The 20,962-nt window shown below is 48.1% G+C and overlaps 1 protein-coding gene across 1 annotated transcript in view; it reads left to right on the top strand.

The window, feature by feature from the left end:
• PPP1R21 (protein phosphatase 1 regulatory subunit 21) overlaps positions 1-20,962 on the top strand; it is a 395,061-nt gene that overhangs the window by 123,158 nt on the left and 250,941 nt on the right. The window contains exon 8 of the mRNA XM_085612732.1: positions 17,776-17,828. Coding sequence (XP_085468858.1) covers positions 17,776-17,828 — 53 coding nt within the window. The remainder of the gene's footprint in view (positions 1-17,775; positions 17,829-20,962) is intronic.

Genomic DNA, 20,962 nt, shown 5'->3' with positions numbered 1-20,962 from the left:
CACGAATGGGGGCTCGCTCCTTCAGGTACCTAGCAGCAAAAATCTGGAATACTTTGCCAATTACCATTAGAACTGAACCAAGCGAAAGTATCTTCCACAGACAGCTGAATACATGGCTGTTTACAAAAACTGAATAAAATACACTTCAACTGGTCTTACTGGGGGCAGCAGCAGACTCACTAGCTATGTCTCAGCGCGGGGACACACTGAGTGGTGTAATCATGCGCTCTAAAAATGAATAAATATAATATAGTAACATCAGCAAACAAGATTCTTGAAACAAGCCTAATAGTTTCCTAATATTAGTATTATATTTCCTTTGCCCCTTGTTGGTTGGATTCACAAAAGAAGGCTTTAATGTGTGTTCATATGTCCTAAATAAAGCACATAATAATAAAAAATACTATTTAATCTCTATTGATCTCTAAAACCATGACGAGAAGGAAACAATTATTTCAGAATGTACTTGTGCTATTGGATTTTTTAGTTGAATTGATGTTAAGTTGACTGACTCAACATGGAACAAACCTCCTCAATAGGAAAACATTGGTCCACAACTGGTCACCAATGTAATCTCTAAACTAAAAGATTTAAGGCAGTGCATAACATTTATGTGTGTGTTGCTGGTACGTGATGAATAAATAAAGTAGACCGGATCGGTGTTCATGTACAGTAGCTAATGCCCAGGCTCATCAAGGTATTCACATTGTTCTGATGCCAGTGAAACCATATTGAATGTTCATTAACCCACTGCCCCAGTGTTTTGTGCTGTATCTCTTAGCAGATTCCTGGGCAAGGGTGATTTGTAGCCCTTCCCTTTCAATTTTCTTGCTGTTCTTTACCAAAGCTAGAATCCATGATTGTGCAATAGTAGATATAGGAAAGTGCCCCTTCTTGACATGGTCACCCCCGTGTTTTGCCTGGTATTTGATGCATTTTTTACTGAAGTGATTTGGGTTCCTGTTAGCCAGGTCACCAGTGCTCTTTCCTTAAAACAAGTTAACTGTTCAATTGTGCCCCAATTGGCAAAACCCTTTAGCACCTCTGTAAGTACCTAGTAAATGGTACCCCTGGTACCTAGGGCCTGAGGTACTTAAGAGGGTCCCTAAGGTCTGCAGCATGGATTGTGCTACCCTAAGGGACCCACTACCAAACTGATGCTGACTTCCATTGCAGTTTGCATGAAATGGTGCTAACAAATGTGAAAACACAACATTGCACACAACCTGTGTGCCATGCCCACAGACACTGCATGCAATATATGTACGTCACCCCTGCAGCAGGCCCTAAATCAGGGTGCATTATGTTACATGTGAGGACATATCAGAATGAGCAGCTATGCCTCTGTGATGTCTAGTTCCATTACTAGATAGTGCAAGTGAGCAGGGAAGCCATCCTAAGAATATGTTCTGGGCACTGGTCATTACGGCTTCCCCAGCTACATGATAGCTTCACTGAAGCCTATGGTGTTTAGTATCAGCACCTTTTCTTAATAAATCCATACTGATGCTAGTAGTTGGTTTGTTAAGATATGCACCCATAGGGCATCTTAGAGGTACCCCCTGAAAACCTACAAACCTCTTAGTGTGCTGGCTGATTGCTAGTGTCCAGCCTGCCACCACAGGCAAGTTTTTGACCCCCTCGAGGTGAGAGCCCGTGCTCTGAGGTCAGAAGCAATGCCTGCTCTGGCAGGAGGTATTATACATCCTCCAGCAGGATGTCCACTGAAATCTGCATACTAAGGACAGAGGCTTCAAAGCCTCTGCAGTCTTTGATATGCGATCGGCTTCCCTCAGACCTGGGAGATGCCACCCGTGACCTGAGGCCCATCTGGCACAACGATACATGGGAAATTAGATAGGCAAGTAGGCTTGTTGCACCACCAGGCTAGTCACACCCCTAAGGCGGACTGCCTGATGTGCTCCATGAAAGAAGGGTTCTATCAGTTTGATTTTGGTGGAAGTAGGAACACTGGGACAGGGTTATGCCTATTCCCCACAGCAAGTGGTTTTATAGGGGTTGTAGTGACCTCAAGATTAAGTAGCCCATTGGCAACTGCCCTTTACACCTGTTAGCACCCCTAAATTCAGTATTTACGTGGCCCCTTGACAACAGGAACTCCGATTTCTTTGACAAAAGAAGGACAAAGAAGAGCTGAAGAAGCGAGAACTATGGACTACCGGTGGACTTTGAAACCAAAACGTGCCTGCCTGCTTCTGTCCTGGCAATCGCAACAACCTGGATCATTCTGCATCTGTGCATCCTCCAGAAGCCTAGAATGGCCACCAGAACTTCGCAAAGCCATTCCTTGAAGTGGAGGAGCCACTTCCCTCAGCCTGCAAGCACCGACCGCAACGTCCAGTTCACCGAACTGCTGACCACCGGGTCCACTGACACAGCAGTCACCCAGAAGGAGGAAACCGTGCTCCCAAAGGTCAGATCCTTCTCTCCGCCAAGTTTGGAGATGCCAGGACCCCCGGGAGCCGCCAATCACCAATACCTAGGATACCCGACCCATTGCAGCAACCAAATCTTGTTTGGAGTCCAATCTGGGCTCCAGCACCGCAAAGACAGACAAACTGATGAGTGACGTCGTCATCCCAGAGGCCAGCACAGAGAGTGGCACAGTTGTCCTGTTTTGTCCCCATCTGCAGGTCCTACCGAGAGTGCCTTTGACGCACCGGCCCAACCGATCAAAACCTTCTGCACACGAGCTCCCCGGCCAAGGTCAACAAATACAGACTGTGCCGCCCTGCTTCCAGGACCCTAAAGAACTGAGCCCTCCATTAGTAGCTCCTAGCTTCGTCCCCAAGTCGCTCTCTGCAGCCTGTTTCTAGATGGCCCTCCCATTGTCTGCAGTGTAGCGTGCAAGGCTACCAACCCGTCCAGCATCTCTGCACACGAACACTCCAGGGCAGGTAAACCCAAACTGTTTGTGGATCATGTGATCTTGACCCCCTAGCACCTTAAGTCCTAAAGGGGACCCCCGAAATGCGATTGCAAATACCTGTATGCAGTTTGTTTCTTTCTCTATAGAAAAGCATTACCGCATAAAAACGCATGTGTGTGACATTTTTAGTTAACTTTAAAAATTGATATCTTAAAAAGTACTTACCCAATTATGAAGTTCTTGGTGTTAAAAATTATTTTAAAATATCTGGTATTTTTCAAAATTTGTCTTGAGTTTCTTGAGTGTGTGTCACAATTTATTGATTGCCTTTGTTCAACAAATGCTTAACATTACCCTGTGTTAATCCTAAACTGCTTGCACTCACTAACACAAAACAGAGCATTTGGGATTATTCATTTAAGCCATGTAAGCCAATAAGGGTCGTCTGGACTTTGTATGTAGTATACCTAGTTTTGGTACACTACATAAAAAGCCAACTTCCTACAGTAGATTATTAGTTAAGGTGGTTGTGAGACCTCACCAAGTGATAGTGTCACTATTCTCTAACAGGTCCGGATAGGTAACTATAATTTAAACCCTAGCTCAGTACTGGGTAGCTGTGGCACAGAGCAGTCCGGCTTAACTCACAGGAAACAAGTGTAAAGCATTTATCAGTACCAAAACAGTTAATAAGTCGAAAACACCACACAATAAAAATCTCATTCCAATTAATTTAATTTAATAAACAAATTGACACCAAAATGGCAAACATCAGATCTGGGGAAGTGGAGATAGGATTTTTAGTAGTTTTAGAGTTTTGTAGCATCAAAAAGTGCCAGCCTAGGTATCTTTTCACGCAATACCTGGTCAAAGTAAGGAGTTATGGCAGACCGTGATGGAGCACAGATTTGCTAACGGTATCAGCTTTGTCCCAGTGAAAAGTTTACCATCTGACTTGGGCCTGATTTATATTTTGACGAGTGAAGTAATCTCCATTGGCCGGGCGGTGGACTTAACGTCTGCCCGGCCCAAACTACTATGCCTGTCAAATTTAGAAATGACCACCAAGGTAATTTCTAAAGCATTTGCAGGAACCGCTGTCACAGCAGTTCATGTCAATGTTTTTTAAAGTTTGGTACACCGCTCTGTTAACATGACAGATCCATCCATCAACTGTTTTATTTAAATTTTTCAAAAAGAAAATCCCGAAGCGTGATTTTCTATTTCAAAATACAAAGGATAATGCTCCCCTTGCCACAGGAGCTAACTCCCATGACGAATGATTGGGGGGGGGGGCATTTAGCAGTTTTCACTGTCCGTCACCACCAGTGTTTTCCTGGCGGGGATGGGAAGTGAAAACTGACCTTTTATTCCAACCAACTAAATTATATGGGTGCAATTAGAGGTCTGCCTCTGACAGCCCTTACTCTGTAGGGCCGTCGGAGGGGTTTAATCATGGCAGACACAGAGTAGTCACTGCTGTGATTAATCCAAAGGTCTGCCCACATATAAATCTGACGGCCAAACCACAGTCCTGGCCGTATGGATACTCTATCTCCTTTGCGACAAAGTATCCATACTGCCAAGATTTTTAAATTGGGCCCTAATTTTTTCTGGAGCGATTTCCTTAAGTCTGGGTGGACTGACGTCTGGATATCACAGAGGGCTCCGGGAAAGGTGGGGTGCTGTGCGGCATTGGTCCTGGTGAGATTATTCATGTTGGGACTTTGAAACTTTTCAAAGAGTATAGGTGCTTTCGGCGAGACAAGCCAACAAGTTAAGTCCTACTAGTGATGTGATAATGGCAGCTGCGGTTCAGCAACAGTCCAGTGGTAGCCCCTGGTTTTTTATGAAAAAATTTCAAAAAAGTTAAAAAGTGTCCACTTTTCTATTCTCGAGGGGGCTAGAGTACACTCTAACACCAACCAAGGGTGTAGAATCTTTTGGGCGCCACTTGGTGAGTTAGGACTCAATCTCCCAGAAGCCACCAGCAGGGTCCAGGGCAAATCCTGTTGGAGCTGATCTTTGTTGCATGTTTCTTTTTTTTTTTTTTTAAAACCTTTATTGTGCACATTTATGCCATCTTACAACGCACATTCCCCGTCCATATGGCAAAGCAGTCAAATAAAGTGTACATTTCCAGAGATAAGAACACAGCCATTTAGCCGACAACCCGGAGGTCCGGCGGCATTATTCAGGATGACATGCGCGCGGAAGGGGGGGTGTGTGCGTTGTGAAGGGAGCAGGCGCGGAATGTTACGTATGTGCTTTTTAGTTTTAGAGGTGTCTCAGGTGCAGGCTATCAACGGTAGAGGATGGCGCTGTGATCTAGCCCACTCCACAGCTATGCCGGCTGCCACCCAGGCCCCAAGTCAGTGACCCAGCGGACGTCACCATGTCCCCAGAATGTAGAGGCCTCCGGGTGGACAAACGCCAGCAACGCGCTCAGAGTGCGGGCCGCAGCGCGGCAAGGATAACCCAGTATAGCTCACAGCTACACATATGGCAGCGCATAGAGTTGGCGAGCCTGGTATGCAGCATCATAGTCCTTATCTATCCCGTGTATGCATAGCAAGAGTATGTGCTAGGGTTAAGGTCATAAACTCAAACAGGGCTGAGGGGGAGTGAAGAGGGAGGGGGGGTGGAGATCGGTCTGCGGCAGAGCAGGAGGGTCATTGGCTGTCAGGTTGGGCTCGGCAGGACCGCGCGATGTGCGTGGGGGGTCGCAAGTCAGGAGAGGGGAACAAAAGAGACAGAGGGCCTTCAGGGCAACATATCTCAGGGATTCAGGTTATCCCCCTATCCCGGCAAGCCCCCTGGAATGTCCCAAGGAGAGTGTCCCAGAGGTGTGCGATGGGGAACTTCCGGAGCCCTGCCGTTTCCTCGCGAAGGAGCACCGCGCTCTCCGCTTGCGCCCAATTAACAAAGGAGGCTCTCCAGTGGCGTACTTGCGGGGAAACTGCTGCTTTCCAGTGCTTGGTGATCATGCGTTTGGCCGTGATAAGACCCATGTCCCAAAAGCGTGCCTGCACCTTATTGTCTTTTGTGCGCCTGTAGAGTCCTAGAATGCAAGTTTCCCATGTGTGCGGGAGCCGCCCATCTGCACCGTGCGCGAGCAGTGACAGCACCGCGCCCCAGTAGGCCTGTATCTCCGGGCAGTGCCATAGCATGTGTAAAAGGTCCGCTCCCGGCAAGGAGCAGCGCGGGCAGGTTGCGTCTGTCCTCGCGAAATATCTGTTAATTTTATCAGGGGTGAGGTATGCGCGCTGCAGAATGTAGTACTGTATAAGCTTAAAGCGGGGGTTGCGTGGGATGTTTGTTGGGCCGGCCAGTATCATCACCCATTCCTTGTCCGTCCAGTCTCTTCCCCTGTCCGCCGCCCAGCGCTCCCTCAATGCTATTGTGGATGGCTGCGAGAGCGTCTGTAGCGCCTGCGCCAGCCAGTGTACGATGTGCGCGCCATGGCCCATAACGTGTAGGTATTGCATAAAGGTGTGTGTCGGAGGCTCATCTGTCATGTCACCCCAGGAAGCCGTGAGTGTGCGCAGAATGGAAGCATGTAGGAGGAACTGCCCCGCCGGGAGGGTCGAGTCTTCAGACAGGTTGGCGAACGTGAGCAGTGCGCCATCAGCATATAGATCGCTCAGCGTGTCCACCCCCGCTTGGTCCCAGCCAGCTAAGCGAGTCTCCGTGAGCTGCCCCGTCGGGCTGGGCATGCCCAAAAGTGGTATGCTAGGGGCATAAGGTTTCGTAGCGCGCGTGAGACGAAGGCTCCTCAGAAAGCATCTGCGCGCCACTGCCAGGTGGATCTGGGAGGGGCAGGGTGCGCGGGTTATCGGATGGAACAGCGCATTAACGCGCGTTTGTGTCCATGTAGCCATATGTGTGGCCGTGTCTTCGAGGTGTTTGCCGCTCAGCCATCCCGCCACCCATTGCATCTGCGCTGCGAGGTAGTACAGCTCCAGATTAGGAACCGCCAGACCCCCCGAGTCTGTGGGCATATATAATTTAGTCAGCGCCACTCGTGGCCGTCCCTTGTTCCAGATGAGCGAACGGAGCAGTGCCTCTAGGTCTCGAAAGAGCCTGACGGGCACATACAGAGGCATGTTCGCGAAGTAGTAGAGGAGGCGAGGTAGCACAATGATTTTGGCTAGCGCCACACGGCTGGGCACGTTCAGGGGTAGGGTATTCCAAAAGCTAATTTGCGCTCGGATAGAAGCGATCGCTCGGCAGATGTTCCCTTCCAAGACATCCGCCGGTGTGCGGTAGATTTGGATCCCGAGGTATCGGAAAGTGGTGGGATGCCACTGTAGTCTGTCTCCCCCCAGCCGGATGTCACATTCCTGTACATCAGGGTTAAAGGGGTACGCCCCCGACTTGGCCCAGTTAACCCTGAGGCCCGATATCTCTTCAAAAGTGCGGAAATCGCCAGCGAGGGAGGCAGGGATGGCGGTTATGTCCCTGACGTACAGTAGCAAATCGTCTGCATACAGTGACACAGCGTGTATTCCATCCGCCAGCGGGATTCCCCACTCCAGCCCGTGTGCTCTGAGGGTCGTGGCCAATGGCTCCATGGCCAGTGAGAACAGCAGTGGCGACAACGGGCAGCCCTGGCGGGTGCCCCTGCAGACCCGGATGGTGTCCGAGATGAGGCGACCCGTGCGAACCCGGACCGTCGGTCTGCCGTAGAGCAGGCCAATCATAGTCTGGTATCCCCCCCCCAGTCGATATTTCTCTGTAACCGCCCGCAGGTACGGCCACTCCACAGAATCGAAGGCCTTCTCTAGATCCAATATGAGGCATCCCGCTCGCGGCCACTGCCGTGTAGCGTACTCCTGCACCCGGAAGAAGCGGCGTATGTTAAAGGAAGTGTGGCGCGTGGGGACGAAGCCGTTCTGGTCACGGTGTACTAAGGTGGGCACATGGGGGGCCAGTCGTCTAGCCAAGGTAGAAGCCAAGATTTTATAATCTGTGTTCAGGAGTGCCAATGGGCGATAAGAGCCCACCCGTGTGCCATCTTTGCCCGGTTTGAGAATAGAGACCAGCGTGGCTTCATTTAATGTGGGGGGCAGGGCGGCAGTCTCCGCTGCTGCGGTGTACATCTTCAGCAGCTCCGGAATGAGAATATCCGAACCGGCCTTGTACATCTCGGCCGGCAGTCCATCCGGACCCGGCGTTTTACCATTTGACAGGTTAAAGATGGCTTCCCGGAGCTCATCAGGTTCCAGGGGGGCACCTAGTTCGTCCTGTTGCGCAATAGTCAGGTGCGGCATTGGCAGGGGGGAGAGGTAGGCAGCAATAGCCATAGGAGGAGCCGCCAAGCGGGAGCGATGCAGCCCTGCATAATGAGTCGTGAAGGCTTCGTGAATACCGGTTTGCGTGTACACTATGTCCCCCCCTTCCGTCTGTACAGCCGCCACTGGCGTCGAGCGGGTCTCCTGGGAGATGAGCCACGCTAAAAGTTTGCCAGGTCTGTCGCCCAGGTGATGCGTCCTCGCCGAGTGCGCGGCATAGTTTATGTTCCGGAGCCGCTCTAGGAGACGTGTGTGCTCTGCGCGGGCCTCATGTAGCGGACCCCCGTCGCCAGCCACAGCCCCCTCCTCCCGTGGCAGTAAGTCCAACTCCAATCTGGTCAGGTCCCTCTCCAATTGGAGCCTTATGTGTCCCTGTGCGCGTAGGCAATGTCCCCTGAGTACCACCTTAAAGGCGTCCCATTCCGTCTGTGGAGTTGACGCCGTGCCAGCGTTGTCCTCGAAGTACTGCGCAATGCATGTGAGCAGGTTATCTCGGAAAGCCGCGTCTAGTAGCAGCGCAGGCTGCAAGCGCCAAGTGGGGACAGGAGGGTGCGGGTGCGCCCAGGCCAACGACATGAAGTGTGGGTTGTGGTCTGAGTGCGTGCGGCCCATGTATTGTGTGTCCGTCACGTGGGGTAGGAGGGCAGCGGAAGCCATGAACCTGTCCAGGCGGACGTGCAAGTCGTGAGCGCCGGAGTAATAAGAGTACGTCCGCGCCCCCGGGTTGCGTTGCCGCCAGACATCATGTAGGTCCCACTGCGCAGCCCACTCCAGCAACGCTTTTGTGGCTCCCCGCGTAGAGGCATTAGCGGGGGGTGGGAAGGAGCGGTCCAGCGCTGTATCTAGTGTGCAATTGTAATCGCCCCCTATTATCCACGAGGTTGCGTGCCATGGTGCCATGACCTGTGAGATTCGCGCCAGAAAGCCGCCCTGATCTACATTGGGGGAATAGAGGGACACTAGCGTGAGAGGCTGGCCATCTAATCTGCCCTGCGCAGCCGCATATCTGCCCTCCCCATCTACCGCCACCTCCGTAGTTACCCAGGGGGTCCCAGGGCGGATCCATATCAGTGTGCCACGCGCATAGGAGGAGTACTCCGTAGCGTAAAGCTGCCCCCGCCATCGTCGGCGCAGTGCTTGCACCTCGGCACCGTTCAAATGGGTCTCTTGGAGTAGTGCTATGTTGATGCGATGGCGCTTTAGGTAAGAGTAGATTTGATAGCGTCTGGTTGGCGTGTGCATTCCCCTGACGTTCCAGGTGCATATGTGTATATCAGTCATGTCAGCTACTCGTGCCTGCGTGCCATCCCTCCTCCCAAGGTGCGGTCCCCCGGTCAGAGGCCCCCCAGCTCCTGCAGCCCGTCCCAGCCGTGCAACTGTCATAGGTGTCATATTCGCAGTACCATGATCTCCAACAGGGTATTGGGGTAGGGAACAGGGGGAATACAAAAAGCCTTAACATGGCAACAAAGTCCAAATACCAAAAGGTCGGCCACACAACAGGTCGCCGTCCAAACACTCAAGTGAGCTCGCGAACTATACAGTCTAAGGGGGTGCTTGTGGTTGCGTTCAAACAGGAAACAAAACAATGCAGTTACGGGCGTGCCCAGTGCCCCTCCCGGGTGCTGCACGCAAGCCCCCACTGGCCAGCGGACGCCCAGCGCCTCCCATGTCATGCCGCGGCAGCTATACGTTCAGGTATCAGTCTGGGATGTAAAAGAGTGTCAGGGGGGGGTGTGAGCCCCCTCCTCCTAGGCAGGTCAAGTTGCTGCGGGCCGGCAGCGGGTCGCGGCAGAGTGCTCCCCCGCGTCCGCAGCGGAGGTGCATGAGCCGCAGACAAACAAGTAGGTAAAGTACTTACAGTGGCCAGCGCCGCATTTCGGTTCCCCAGGGCAGCGGCAGTGTGAGCGTTGTCAGGTCCAGGACAGCCCCAGGGCCAAGCGGGGCAGTCAGGCAGGAGCCCTGGCGGGTTCTCATTATGTAGGGGGCAGCAGTCAGGGCCAGCCGCCATCAACCAAAGAGATCCACAGTCTGGGGTGTGACCTCCGGGGGTCCCCCAGAGCTCTGCGTATCCGGCAACCCATATATTGCCTCGTCATCTGTAGAAGACGCTACTGGGCTGGCGCCCGGGTGGAGCGACGGCGCCGGGGAGTTGCTGATTTCCGCCACTCTGCGTAAAGCATCTTGTTGTTCTTGTTGGACCAGATCCGCCGGCGGGGAGTGGCGCACTGCCTCCCCGTGCAGCGGTGGCGTGGATGATCGTCGGCGGCGTCGCCTCCCCGGGCCCCTGGACTGTGCCATCGCGTTGGCTCCCGGCGCCCTTCGCGGCGCGTCAGGCATACCTCCATCCAGCCAGGCCGCGACCTCCTCAGGGTTCATAAAGAAGTGCGTCTTGTCACGCAGCACGACTCGTAGTTTAGCCGGGAAAAGTAGCGAGTACTTTAGGTTTGCTTCACGCAGCCTCCGCTTGACAGCCAGGAAGGAGCGTCTCTGTCCTTGAACTTTTGCAGTGTAGTCCGGGAAGAACATCACCGCAGCGTTCTCGATGGTGACCTCCCCGAGGTTCCTGGCTTCGCGTAGGATCGCGTCCCGATCTCGGTAGTTGAGTACTCGAAGGAGGAATGACCTGGGGTTAGAGCCCGGAGGGAGCGGTCGCATGGGCACTCGGTGGGCTCTCTCCACCACAAAGTGGGGGGAAAGTGTGCCAGCTGGAAGAAGGTCTCGTAACCAGTCCTCGACCTTACGTGCAGGATCCGCTCCCTCCCATTTCTCTGGGATGCCCACGAGGCGAATGTTGTTTCTTCGTGCCCTTCCTTCCGCATCCTCAGCCCTGCCTTCCAAGAGGTCCATTCTGGTTAGGAGGTCATGTACCTTTTTGTCTGTTTGTGCCACCAATGGTTCAACCGCTGCCACTCCATCTTCCAGTGTCTTAGTGCGGGCCTGCAGCTTCTTGTGGTCGGCGCGGAGGTGGGTCAGGTCAATCGCCACGCCATCGATTCTGGCCTCCAGGGAGGCGCGCGTCTGCTGCAGCGACTCTTCCATCCGCTCCATGGCCGCCAAGACGCTGTCCAGCTTCGCCGTCACGTGGTCGGTATCCATCTTGTGTGCCGTTTTCGTTTGTCTCCCCTTTGCCTCTGCAGACCCCGATCCAGTGCGTGTCCGCGCTCCTCCCGGCATGGGGCTGGTGGCTAGCGCAAGTTGATGACCCCCGGTGTTGTGTGTCAGGGGCCCGTCGGCCGCAGCAGGTCACCCCGGCGGCTCCGGGATCGTCGTCGGAGTCCGCGTCTCACCTGCCGTAGAGCCAGCAGCTCCAAGCAGCTCGGGGCAAAGGTCTCTTCCCAGGGGAGCAGGGCACCTGCGTAGCTCCGATCAGGTCCAATCTCTCGGAGGGTCGTCGGCGCGAGCGCGGCCGCAGGCGGCGCAGCCCGTTGGTCTATGAAGATCCCGCGCGAAGGAGGCCAGACTACGGCGCAGCAGCCCTCAGGTCAAAGCGGGGGGGGGGGGGAGGCAAGTCCCCCGCGTCGCGTCTCGGGTCCAAGGGTCGCCGTCACCTCCTCGGGTTCCCGTGTCCGTCCCCTCTCCGGGTCTACTCCGCCGGCCCCCAGGCCCCCGTCCGCCGACTCCTAGCAGGGCCGCAGATCTGCTGCCATGTGGGTATCCCCGATCCGCTGCCCCCGTCGATCACACCCTCGGGGGGGGTGGGGGGCGATCGCTCCAAGTGTTGCCTCAGCCGCTCAGAGGCTTCCCCGCAGGGGCCGCCAGCCGCTGCGCGCCTCCGCGATGTGTCCCTCGTGGGCCTCAGCGCAAGGCCTACCTGTCCGTTGGAAGCCGCGGGCTCGCGTCGTCAGGGCCCCCAGCAACGTCGCCTCCAAAGCGGCCTCGATCTCGCCTCTAGAGTCGGTGCGGCGTCGTTTCGCCGATCAGCGCCGGAGTCGGCCAGAGTGCGCCTCGGGTCTTAGGGCAGGTCCGCCGGCAGTTGCAGGCTGCTCAGGAGAAGGTTCAAGGAGTAATTCGCCCGGGATAGGGAGGCTCGGCCGGGAGCTCTACCCAGGCACGTCCATTCACCTCGCGTGGTAAGCCACGCCCCCTTTGTTGCATGTTTCTTGTAGCTTTTGTGTTCCTGGAGAATAACAGTAGGCTAGCCAACTCGTCCTTGGAGTCCACTCTTCTGTTCTGGTTTCAGGTGGGAGCAGGTCGAGCCCATGGGGTTTCTCTCCATAGGTAAAACAACAGGCTCCTTCTTTCTTCTGAGTTTCAGTCCTTTGGTTCAGCCTGTGTAGTCCTTCTGTTTTCCACATGTCCAGCAGTGTTCTGAAAAAGGTAGCCAGGGGTTATGCTTGGGACTAGCTTGTGGGTGGGGGAGACTTCCTAACCAATAAGAGTAAAATTGCAATGGGCAACCCTATCCACTCTCTTGGGGTTTAGCACTAAACAATCGTACCGTGCTTCTCCGCCCAAAATCAAGATGTCAAAATCTTTCTTCCCTTGGTCATATCTCTGGGCACACCCCAGAGGTGTTTTTAGTGAAATGAAGAACTTACCCTAAAAAAGCAAGTTTTATTACAGGGTTACTCCCCACTGGCACTGGTGCCACTCTAGCTAATTAATGGCAGGGGCAGACCTAGGTGTTATTTACATCTGCCTGTGACACGGGCTGCCCCTTTGAAGGTTGTACAGCTGGTGGTCACATCCCCCCAGGCCATCTTGTCTGGAGGAGATCACATCTCCTACCAGCAAAGGCTCTTTTATTCCCTTTCCTTAGGGCAATTCACCCCTCCCAGCAGGCTGCCAGGTGACATTTGTGGGGTATCTCTGAAAGTACCACCACTGGAGGCTTTAGCCAAAAATATTCCAACTTTCTAAAAGTGGTATTTAAAAAAAAAAGTAATTTGGAATCCGACTTTACCCCCATATTGGATTTTAAATTACTAATAGTTTGAGTACTTGAATCAATGTTATACATTAAAAGGTGTTAGATTGTAACCCGGTGCATCTGTAGAGAGTCAGCCACAGTGAAAAACAACTTCGCAGATTTTTTACTGCCAGGATATGTAAAACATAAGAACACATGTCCAACTTTTTAAATACACTGCACTCTGCCCTATGGGCACCTAGGGCCTCCCTGAGGCGTGCCTTATAGGGATTGAGAAGAAAGGTTTAGGCCCAGCAAAGGGTTTATTTTGCCAGGTCAAAATTGCAGTTTAAAAGCCGTGCAGTTAGGGTGCAGGTGCAGGACTCCAAGTCTCGTTTTCATTTTTCACTTTAGTGGTGGGACATTAAGTGCTGCAGTCCACTGGAAACATTTAACTTACATACCCTGGCTACACAGAGTAACCATATACTAGGGACTTATAGGTAACTTAATCAGGTGTTAGCCAATTCCACCTATACTTCACGGGGTCAGAACCAATACACTTGGTCGCTGGACATTAGTGTCCCAGTGTTCAGAGTCATTAAGCCAGCAATATATCTAGCAAAAAAGTGAGGGCAAAGGAGGTGTGAGTGATAATGCAAAAAGCCTTTCCTCACAGTAATCTATGTAGAAAACATAAATGGCAAAAGATCTTGGCCAAAGGGTATTTGTTGTTTTTTAGTGAGTGTGATGCAAGTCGCATCATTTACACCACATGGGATTCAGGTTTCTAAAAATGTGCCACAAGACTCAACAGAATGTATGATGGTATTCCGCATTCGTTTTACACGCATTCCTGAGGAACTCCGTTATTTGAATGAATGCGCCTTTAGAACGCAATTGTTCTGCACATAAGTAGTTATAATGACTTGCCTTAGGGGGGCGCTGGATATTGTAATAGTTTAATTTACTATCCCGACTCCAGTCTGCGCAACAGTAGGAAAGGTGTTGGACTTTGATTCTAACACCACTCTACCATTGCACCCCCCCTAACGTAAGTCGTTGTAAAGACTTGGGTGCAAAACAATTGCGTTCGAAAGACGCATTCGTTCTGCTGCCAGCACTGTGAAGGCACAGCGTGATTGGGGCTTCGTCCTCAAGGACGTTTTCCACTCAACATCTTACTCGTATCCCTCGACAAGACCAAACATTCTCATGCTTGCCTTTTAGGTTTGATTTTCTAACTCTGTCATGTCTCTTGTAATTGGAGTAGATTTATTTTTTAATTTATTCTGGAATACTCTGGAATCATCTGGGTTCTTAATGCTAAACTCTATTTAATTCACTCTCATTACCAGCTTTCTCAGGTCTTGCCTGGTTTCCATAATTGTAGTGTGAATAAGATCTGTGTCGCTTGAACTTGATCATTCATATGTCCAGCTCCTTCTTCATTTCTTTAGTGCCATCAATGGTATCCGGTGTGTCCATTATGGATAACACTGGTTTAATAGGATCAGCTTTAACTTTTAATTTTGGTTGTTTTTATTTGTTCACTTTGCTCTTTAGACTGATAACTTACTTTTGGAGATCGAAACAATAGCATGCAGTGTTATTGTGCAGTATAGCTGTTTATGGTGACACACTATTGGTTGTGGGGCTGAGCCGACAATGTGGCAGCTTTCTTGCATCTCTGGAAGCTTCCTGACAAAGCTTTGCACAGAGAACCTGATTGGCACCAGTGAAAACGTAGTAGAAACAACTGGAAAGAACTTAGAGCGCCAACAGGTCATCTTTAGAAAAACCTTTAAGCTTTTTCTTGATGTAGCACACAGAAGCTATTACCCAACTTCAATATAGTAAGTAGGGCTACTTGCAGTTATTCGTCATAGGTAAGACACAATGAAAAATTACATAGAAACAGAAAACAACATAAGACCACCCATTAATGCCCCAACATCTAATCACCACATACAGTGAGATGTTAGGCCTCCAGTTGGTAGAAAAAGACTACTGAGCTTCAAAGCCATAATCTGCTCAGGCTTTTAAGATAGCTGTCAAACACAAATCTGTTTTCATAAAATTAGTTGTAGTTGTGAAATTAGTAATTCGCCATTGTTTTTCCATGTTATCTCGTGGTGGCAAGCTGGAAAATGCAGGCTACCTAAAAAATCGTGATCCATTGGAAATTATTTCACTCTAAGATGACCCAAGCAAGATTTGCTCAGATGTTCCTGAGATCTGAAAAGGGCGGTTGGTCTTGCATTGTATTTAAGTGGCAGCAAAGTAAACAGCTGTTGTGCTGACTTTCTGATTGCCGTCCCATTAGAGTGATCGGGAGCTCAACAAAAAAAATCTGAAGGGTTGAAGCAACAGTAGGGTGGTCAGTCCTTATTCTTACACTGTGTGAGTTCATGGTTCTTACTTTCTGTCAATCATACATAGTGAAAATCACCAAGAATTTAAAGGGTTTCGTTCAGGGCATTTGGATTCCCTTTACCTCCGACTTCATTGACTAGCATGTTTAGTCACCTCACAGTGTTGTTCTTCTGTTAATTTTAACAATGGAAGGAAACACTGAAGGAGTTTCTTGGTGCACAACAATCCTGGCCTCCTTTATGCAGGGCGGAGAGGTAGTTGTACCCAAGATATAGTGCAGTTTGCTGGTTTATTATCCAAAGGGTGCTGTGCCATGTAGTGGGTTGATGTGCAGACAGTTCAGTGTGGCAGGGTAGTTGTCATGTGCAATGTGGTGCCTTATTGTCCCTAGAATACTCTGTATTGTAAAGGGTTTGTAGGTGCAGCACATGAGCACAGTGTCCCCGAGATGCCAACAGTGTGGTGGGTTGGTGTCTTAAAATGGATACAGTTTGGTCAGTTAGTGTCAGTAGTTTGCTGTGAATTATGGTAGGATGCAGAACAATGGGTTATTGTGCCCAGGATATAATTGGGTGTTGTGCAGTAGAGTTGAAATCATGCAGTGGGAGATGGCAAGTTATTGACCATAGCATGCATTGCAGTAAGGTTGGTAAGTTTTCATATGATGCACTGTATGTAGTGCATATAGACCCAGTTTTGTTGTACATGCATTAAGCTGGATGTGTGATCTAAATCCATCTTAACCAAACCTAAAAAGTATGTTTTTGCCCTTACTCATTCTGGACCCAATCCAGCAAACCTAGACATGAAATGTTGGACTTCTACTTTTTTTTATCTCTACAGTTCTGCTAGATTTCTGAAATGCACACCTGGAAATATACACCAATTGTACATTTCTAGGAGTATTCCACTAAGCAAATTGTGCTCATGTGGCATTTGTCCTGCATGAATAAATAGAACGAAAGAGAGCATTACCACATATAAGGTTTATTTTTCTGTGGAAAATGTTCTTCTGCTCCACCTCTATTAAACAGGGGAGAATCCCTCCCATCCCTCTGGAAAAGCACTTACACCTGCCCTTGACAGAGTGGAAGAGAACCTGCATAATAAGAATGACTACCGACAAACCTATGAGTCTATGCGTGTTCACTGCAATTTGCATGGCAGCTTGCCCAGAATTCTCACAGTTGCAGCCTTTATTGTAGTGTTGTAAATGTAAATTTTAGGTACACAAAATTATTTTTTAATTGATCCTCCCATTATAGAGGTCTTGTTTTGGTGAATGAGGTGTGTGAAAGATTTCTATCTGTGGTGCAATGTACCCTATGTTTTAGCTGTCGCACTGCAGGCAGCTTTAGCTGTCTGTCGCAGACAGAACTGGAACTAATACTCTAACATATGCAAATATTGACCTTTAGATCTGTCCCTTGCTCATGATTGGATAGATGGCTGTCCAGTGTGTTTGAGTTCCTTTTTCCTGATTCAAAGTTGATCCAGTGGTTTTTCAGTTTTTTGTGTGTTTCCCAGTCCCTGCAGCATTTAGAGTTCATCCTGCTTTTTCATTGGTTTAGTATATGCTTCCACTGCTGACATCATGAAACTAATTTTCTTTCAGCAATATATTATTATTAATACTGCAATAAGTATACACAATAATATTTTATATATTTATTTTATACCATTCCAAGATTGTGGTCATGTTGCCTCTAAAGAATGCTGTCCCATTACATGTAAACTATACAAAATGTTAATCCAAGATGGCCAACCGCCTTGATTGGCTCATTCAGTGCTTGTGTCCCAGTTCTACAAGCATAGACAAAGCCAGTTCAGGCAGTAAATAAGCATTGACAAATCTAGACCAGTTGTACCATTGGTTGGTTTAGTGATGCACTGGCCATTATCCCCTGCTTTCAGCACATCAACATCTGTGTGAAGTAGGTGCATATCAATCTTATGGTCAGATTAAATACATATGTTGATGTTTTGTCACTTAATGTTCTCCAAGCTGTTGTCTGTTAACGGGGCAAAGAAAGACGTTTGATAGTTCTGCCTAACAGTGGTGCGTCTAAATATTGTGTGCTTTGATAATTGTTTTATGCAACCTCTTGTTTTGCTGGTGTAGCAATATGCAGTTTGTTATTACATAATAAAAGTTTGAATGACCATTCTAGTAGTTTATAATCATTCATCAACCGAACGACTGACTCACACATATCACAAAGAGGCAAATTAACTTTAATGTGTAATTTAATGATGAAAGTGCACTTCCTAGTAAATATATTAATTAAATGTTATCATGTTGAGCTGTAGGATGGATTTTTGACATTATTTTTTACCAATACTTGTTTCTCTTAATTTCAAAGAATGCAGCAGGCTCAATGCTCTCAACGTACCCTTACATAATAGAAGGCATCAGGTAAGAAACAATTTGCATGACTGTTTAAAAATATTACTACAATTGTCTTTATTTCACTTTTTTTTTGGCAGCTTTTTCTGTCTGAAATATTCCAGATATTGGCATTATATATTCTTTAAATGCTTCTTTATTTAGGGTTGTGAAATATTTGGATCACAACACATTTTGTAAAAAATTTTAATTTTGAAGCTTGTTCAAGCATATGTCAGACCCCTACTCCCTGACTCATCTTCTGGTTTGCACTGGTATTTCCCTGTTTGTCATAATACAGGTTTGATGCAGGTTTTCAGCCTCAAGTATATGACATTTTATTGAGTTTTTGTTTAAACACCATTATATTGGATTTTGATAAATACATTTCAACACTGGTTTAATCATCCATATAAGTCACATAGAAGTGATACATCATTTCACAAAAATGAACCCTTCTCCAAAAAAGAAGAAAATAAAGGGAAACAACTGACCCCACTTATCCTTCCCCTAACCAACAAGAGCTCCATCAGTACCTGTCCTAACAAACAAGCTCTGTAAATACATCTCATATAGTCATATAGTAATCAACCAACCTTTTTGGTGTCTGATTGGAAACTGGAGTGCAGTACTATTTTTTCTTTGACTTTGGAAGGAGACCTACAAAGAATGAGGTAAAGATGTTCCATGCTTAAAGACGCAGCATCAACGGTATGGATGAACGGCCTTCTGACATGTAGTCCAGTAGTAGTTTACAAATTGCATTACATTTAAAAAAATAATAATTTTCACATTGACAAGTCTTTCCACAACCGTTATATTCCATGTACTCGTTTGCAACTGTGAGAGCTTCTTTCTTTTTCCAGAATGTTGCTATAGTAAATTTCACTTCCCCCGGGCATCAGCCGATAAAAAAGAGTGCAATACAATAACCTTGTATTATCGGCTCTAGATGGCCTTAAAGCCATTAGAACTGCACCAGAATAATCTGGTATTTGGATACCTCACCACCTTCTCAATTGCTTCAAGCACCTCCCTCTAAAAGGATGTAAGTATTGGACAATTCAACCTTATGTGCAGTGCATATTATTTTTTTATCACAAATACTGTAACAATTAGGGCTATCACCAGGATACAAGTGTTGTTGTTTTCTACAGTGTATAACAATTGTGCATTATTTTGTAACCACTCTTATTGGTCATTTGTAGAATGCTTTCATAAATATCTTTTCAAAGCATTTCCCTCTCCTTAGTAGAGATTTTATTATTCAAACCTCTATCTGTGTTTGTGTGACTCATGTCAGATGGGTTTGGACTCCAAAATCAGGTATAGCTACACCCCCCACTTAATGTGCTGCAAAAGGTTGCATTGGAATTCTTATCTGAGAAGCATGCCATGTAAAATGGGATATATATTACTGTTGGCATTCAGGAAAAGATGGTTCTAATCTCACTAGCATGCCTGAAAGAGGTATAGAATCCTTGGTGACGTATATTTCCACTACAATAATCATCCCCATCGAAGACATAAAGAACAAAGACATCTTCTCAAATATCCCTGGATTTCTGTAAGAAGGCGTGAGTAATTCAGTGTGGCTTCGACATGTACATAAGTGCAGAACACTAATTAGGGAGGATATTTCCTCTGCTACAAGATATTGTACGAAGGATGGAGCAACCGATTATATGCGTCTTGTCCTTGTCTCACCACTGTTGGTAGAGAACCTGTTGGCTTTTGAGTTAAGGACATCACATCTTATCCACACAAATATCAGACTGAAACTGAGCCCTCCTGAACCTTCTTCTTATTTTTCATACAACTCCCATGAAAGAATGCTAATCGGGGATTCATCCTTTCAAAATATCGACTGACCATCAACTGGCATCTATCCACAGGGAGGAATTGTGAAGGCTAGCAATAAAAAAAGTTCTGAAAGCTCTTGCACGAACCTCCCAAACTGTTTAAGACCAGGAGGGGTGGACTGCGTTAGAAAAGAAGATTGGCCATTGATAAATTTGAACATGCTGAGAGTAACCAATTCTAATATGGGAAATACAATCCCAAAAACAATGCAGCTTCCAGTCTTAATCACCACCGAATTAAGTGCACCATCTACGACTAGTTCCGTCAATAAACTGGGAATCCCCGATCTACTACCAATGAGATTTGTATCGTGGAACATAGCGGGGTTGCTTAGTAAGACTAGCTCATCTGATTGGATTGAATTTATTGACACGTTAGATATTGTAGCATTTCAAGAAACCTGGGTGGTGTCGCCTATTTTTCATCATGGCTATCTCACTTTTCATAAACCTGCTCTGGGCGGACATAAGGGTAGGCCCTCCGGTGGTTTAATTATCTGGGTTAGGCAGTCGTCAGCCTTTAAAATAACCGAGCTTGAGACTGATAATGTGGATATTTTGGCATTGGCCATTAGTATTAAAAATCAGCCAAAAATTCTTATAGTCAACCTATATGCTCGGGGGCTGGTAGGTGGTAGGTCCTCAACGACTATCACTGATCTTAATAATGTTTTAGCCAGCAAAGGGGAAGGGTATAATGTAATCATAGCTGGTGATTTCAATACTACCTTTGAGCCACTAGACTATGAGGATAGCCAATTAAGTATAGATGAAGACATCCAATGGGGTATCCCCAAATTGGAAATTGCACCAATTAAGAAATGGACGGAGGCAGCTCTCCAGCTGAAAGCTTTTAGTCTGGAGAGAGGTGTGCGAGCAGTAAATGGTCGTACTCCATCTGACCGCACAGGATCCCACACATACAATAACGGCTTGAGGAGTAGCCGAATAGACTATATTTTTATAAATGTAGAGTACTGGTCCTTTGTAGCAGATATGAAGGTCTGTAGTAGAATCGAAAGCGATCATAATCCGCAGCTGCTTTACATAAAAGGTTTAGCTCAAGTTGGATCTTTGCTACCAATAGAGCTAACTGAGACTGCCGATGCTGTAATTAGTAATGATATGAGGAGGGTTAAGTGGTTCCGGGTAATCGAAAATGAAAATTCCATCACAAGCATGAATGTTGAGGTGCAAAAGACGTTAGACCTCCTTGATCAATATTCTAACCAGGATGAAATAAATGAAAATATTAAGCATATTGACGAATCATTGTTTGAAAATATTAGGAGGTTCTTTACT

The sequence above is a fragment of the Triturus cristatus genome, chromosome 6 (assembly GCF_964204655.1).
Source record: "Triturus cristatus chromosome 6, aTriCri1.1, whole genome shotgun sequence".
Classification (NCBI taxonomy): Eukaryota; Metazoa; Chordata; class Amphibia; order Caudata; family Salamandridae; genus Triturus; species Triturus cristatus.
The sequence above is the reverse complement of the archived record's forward strand: the minus strand, read 5'-3'. Positions and strand labels throughout refer to the sequence as shown.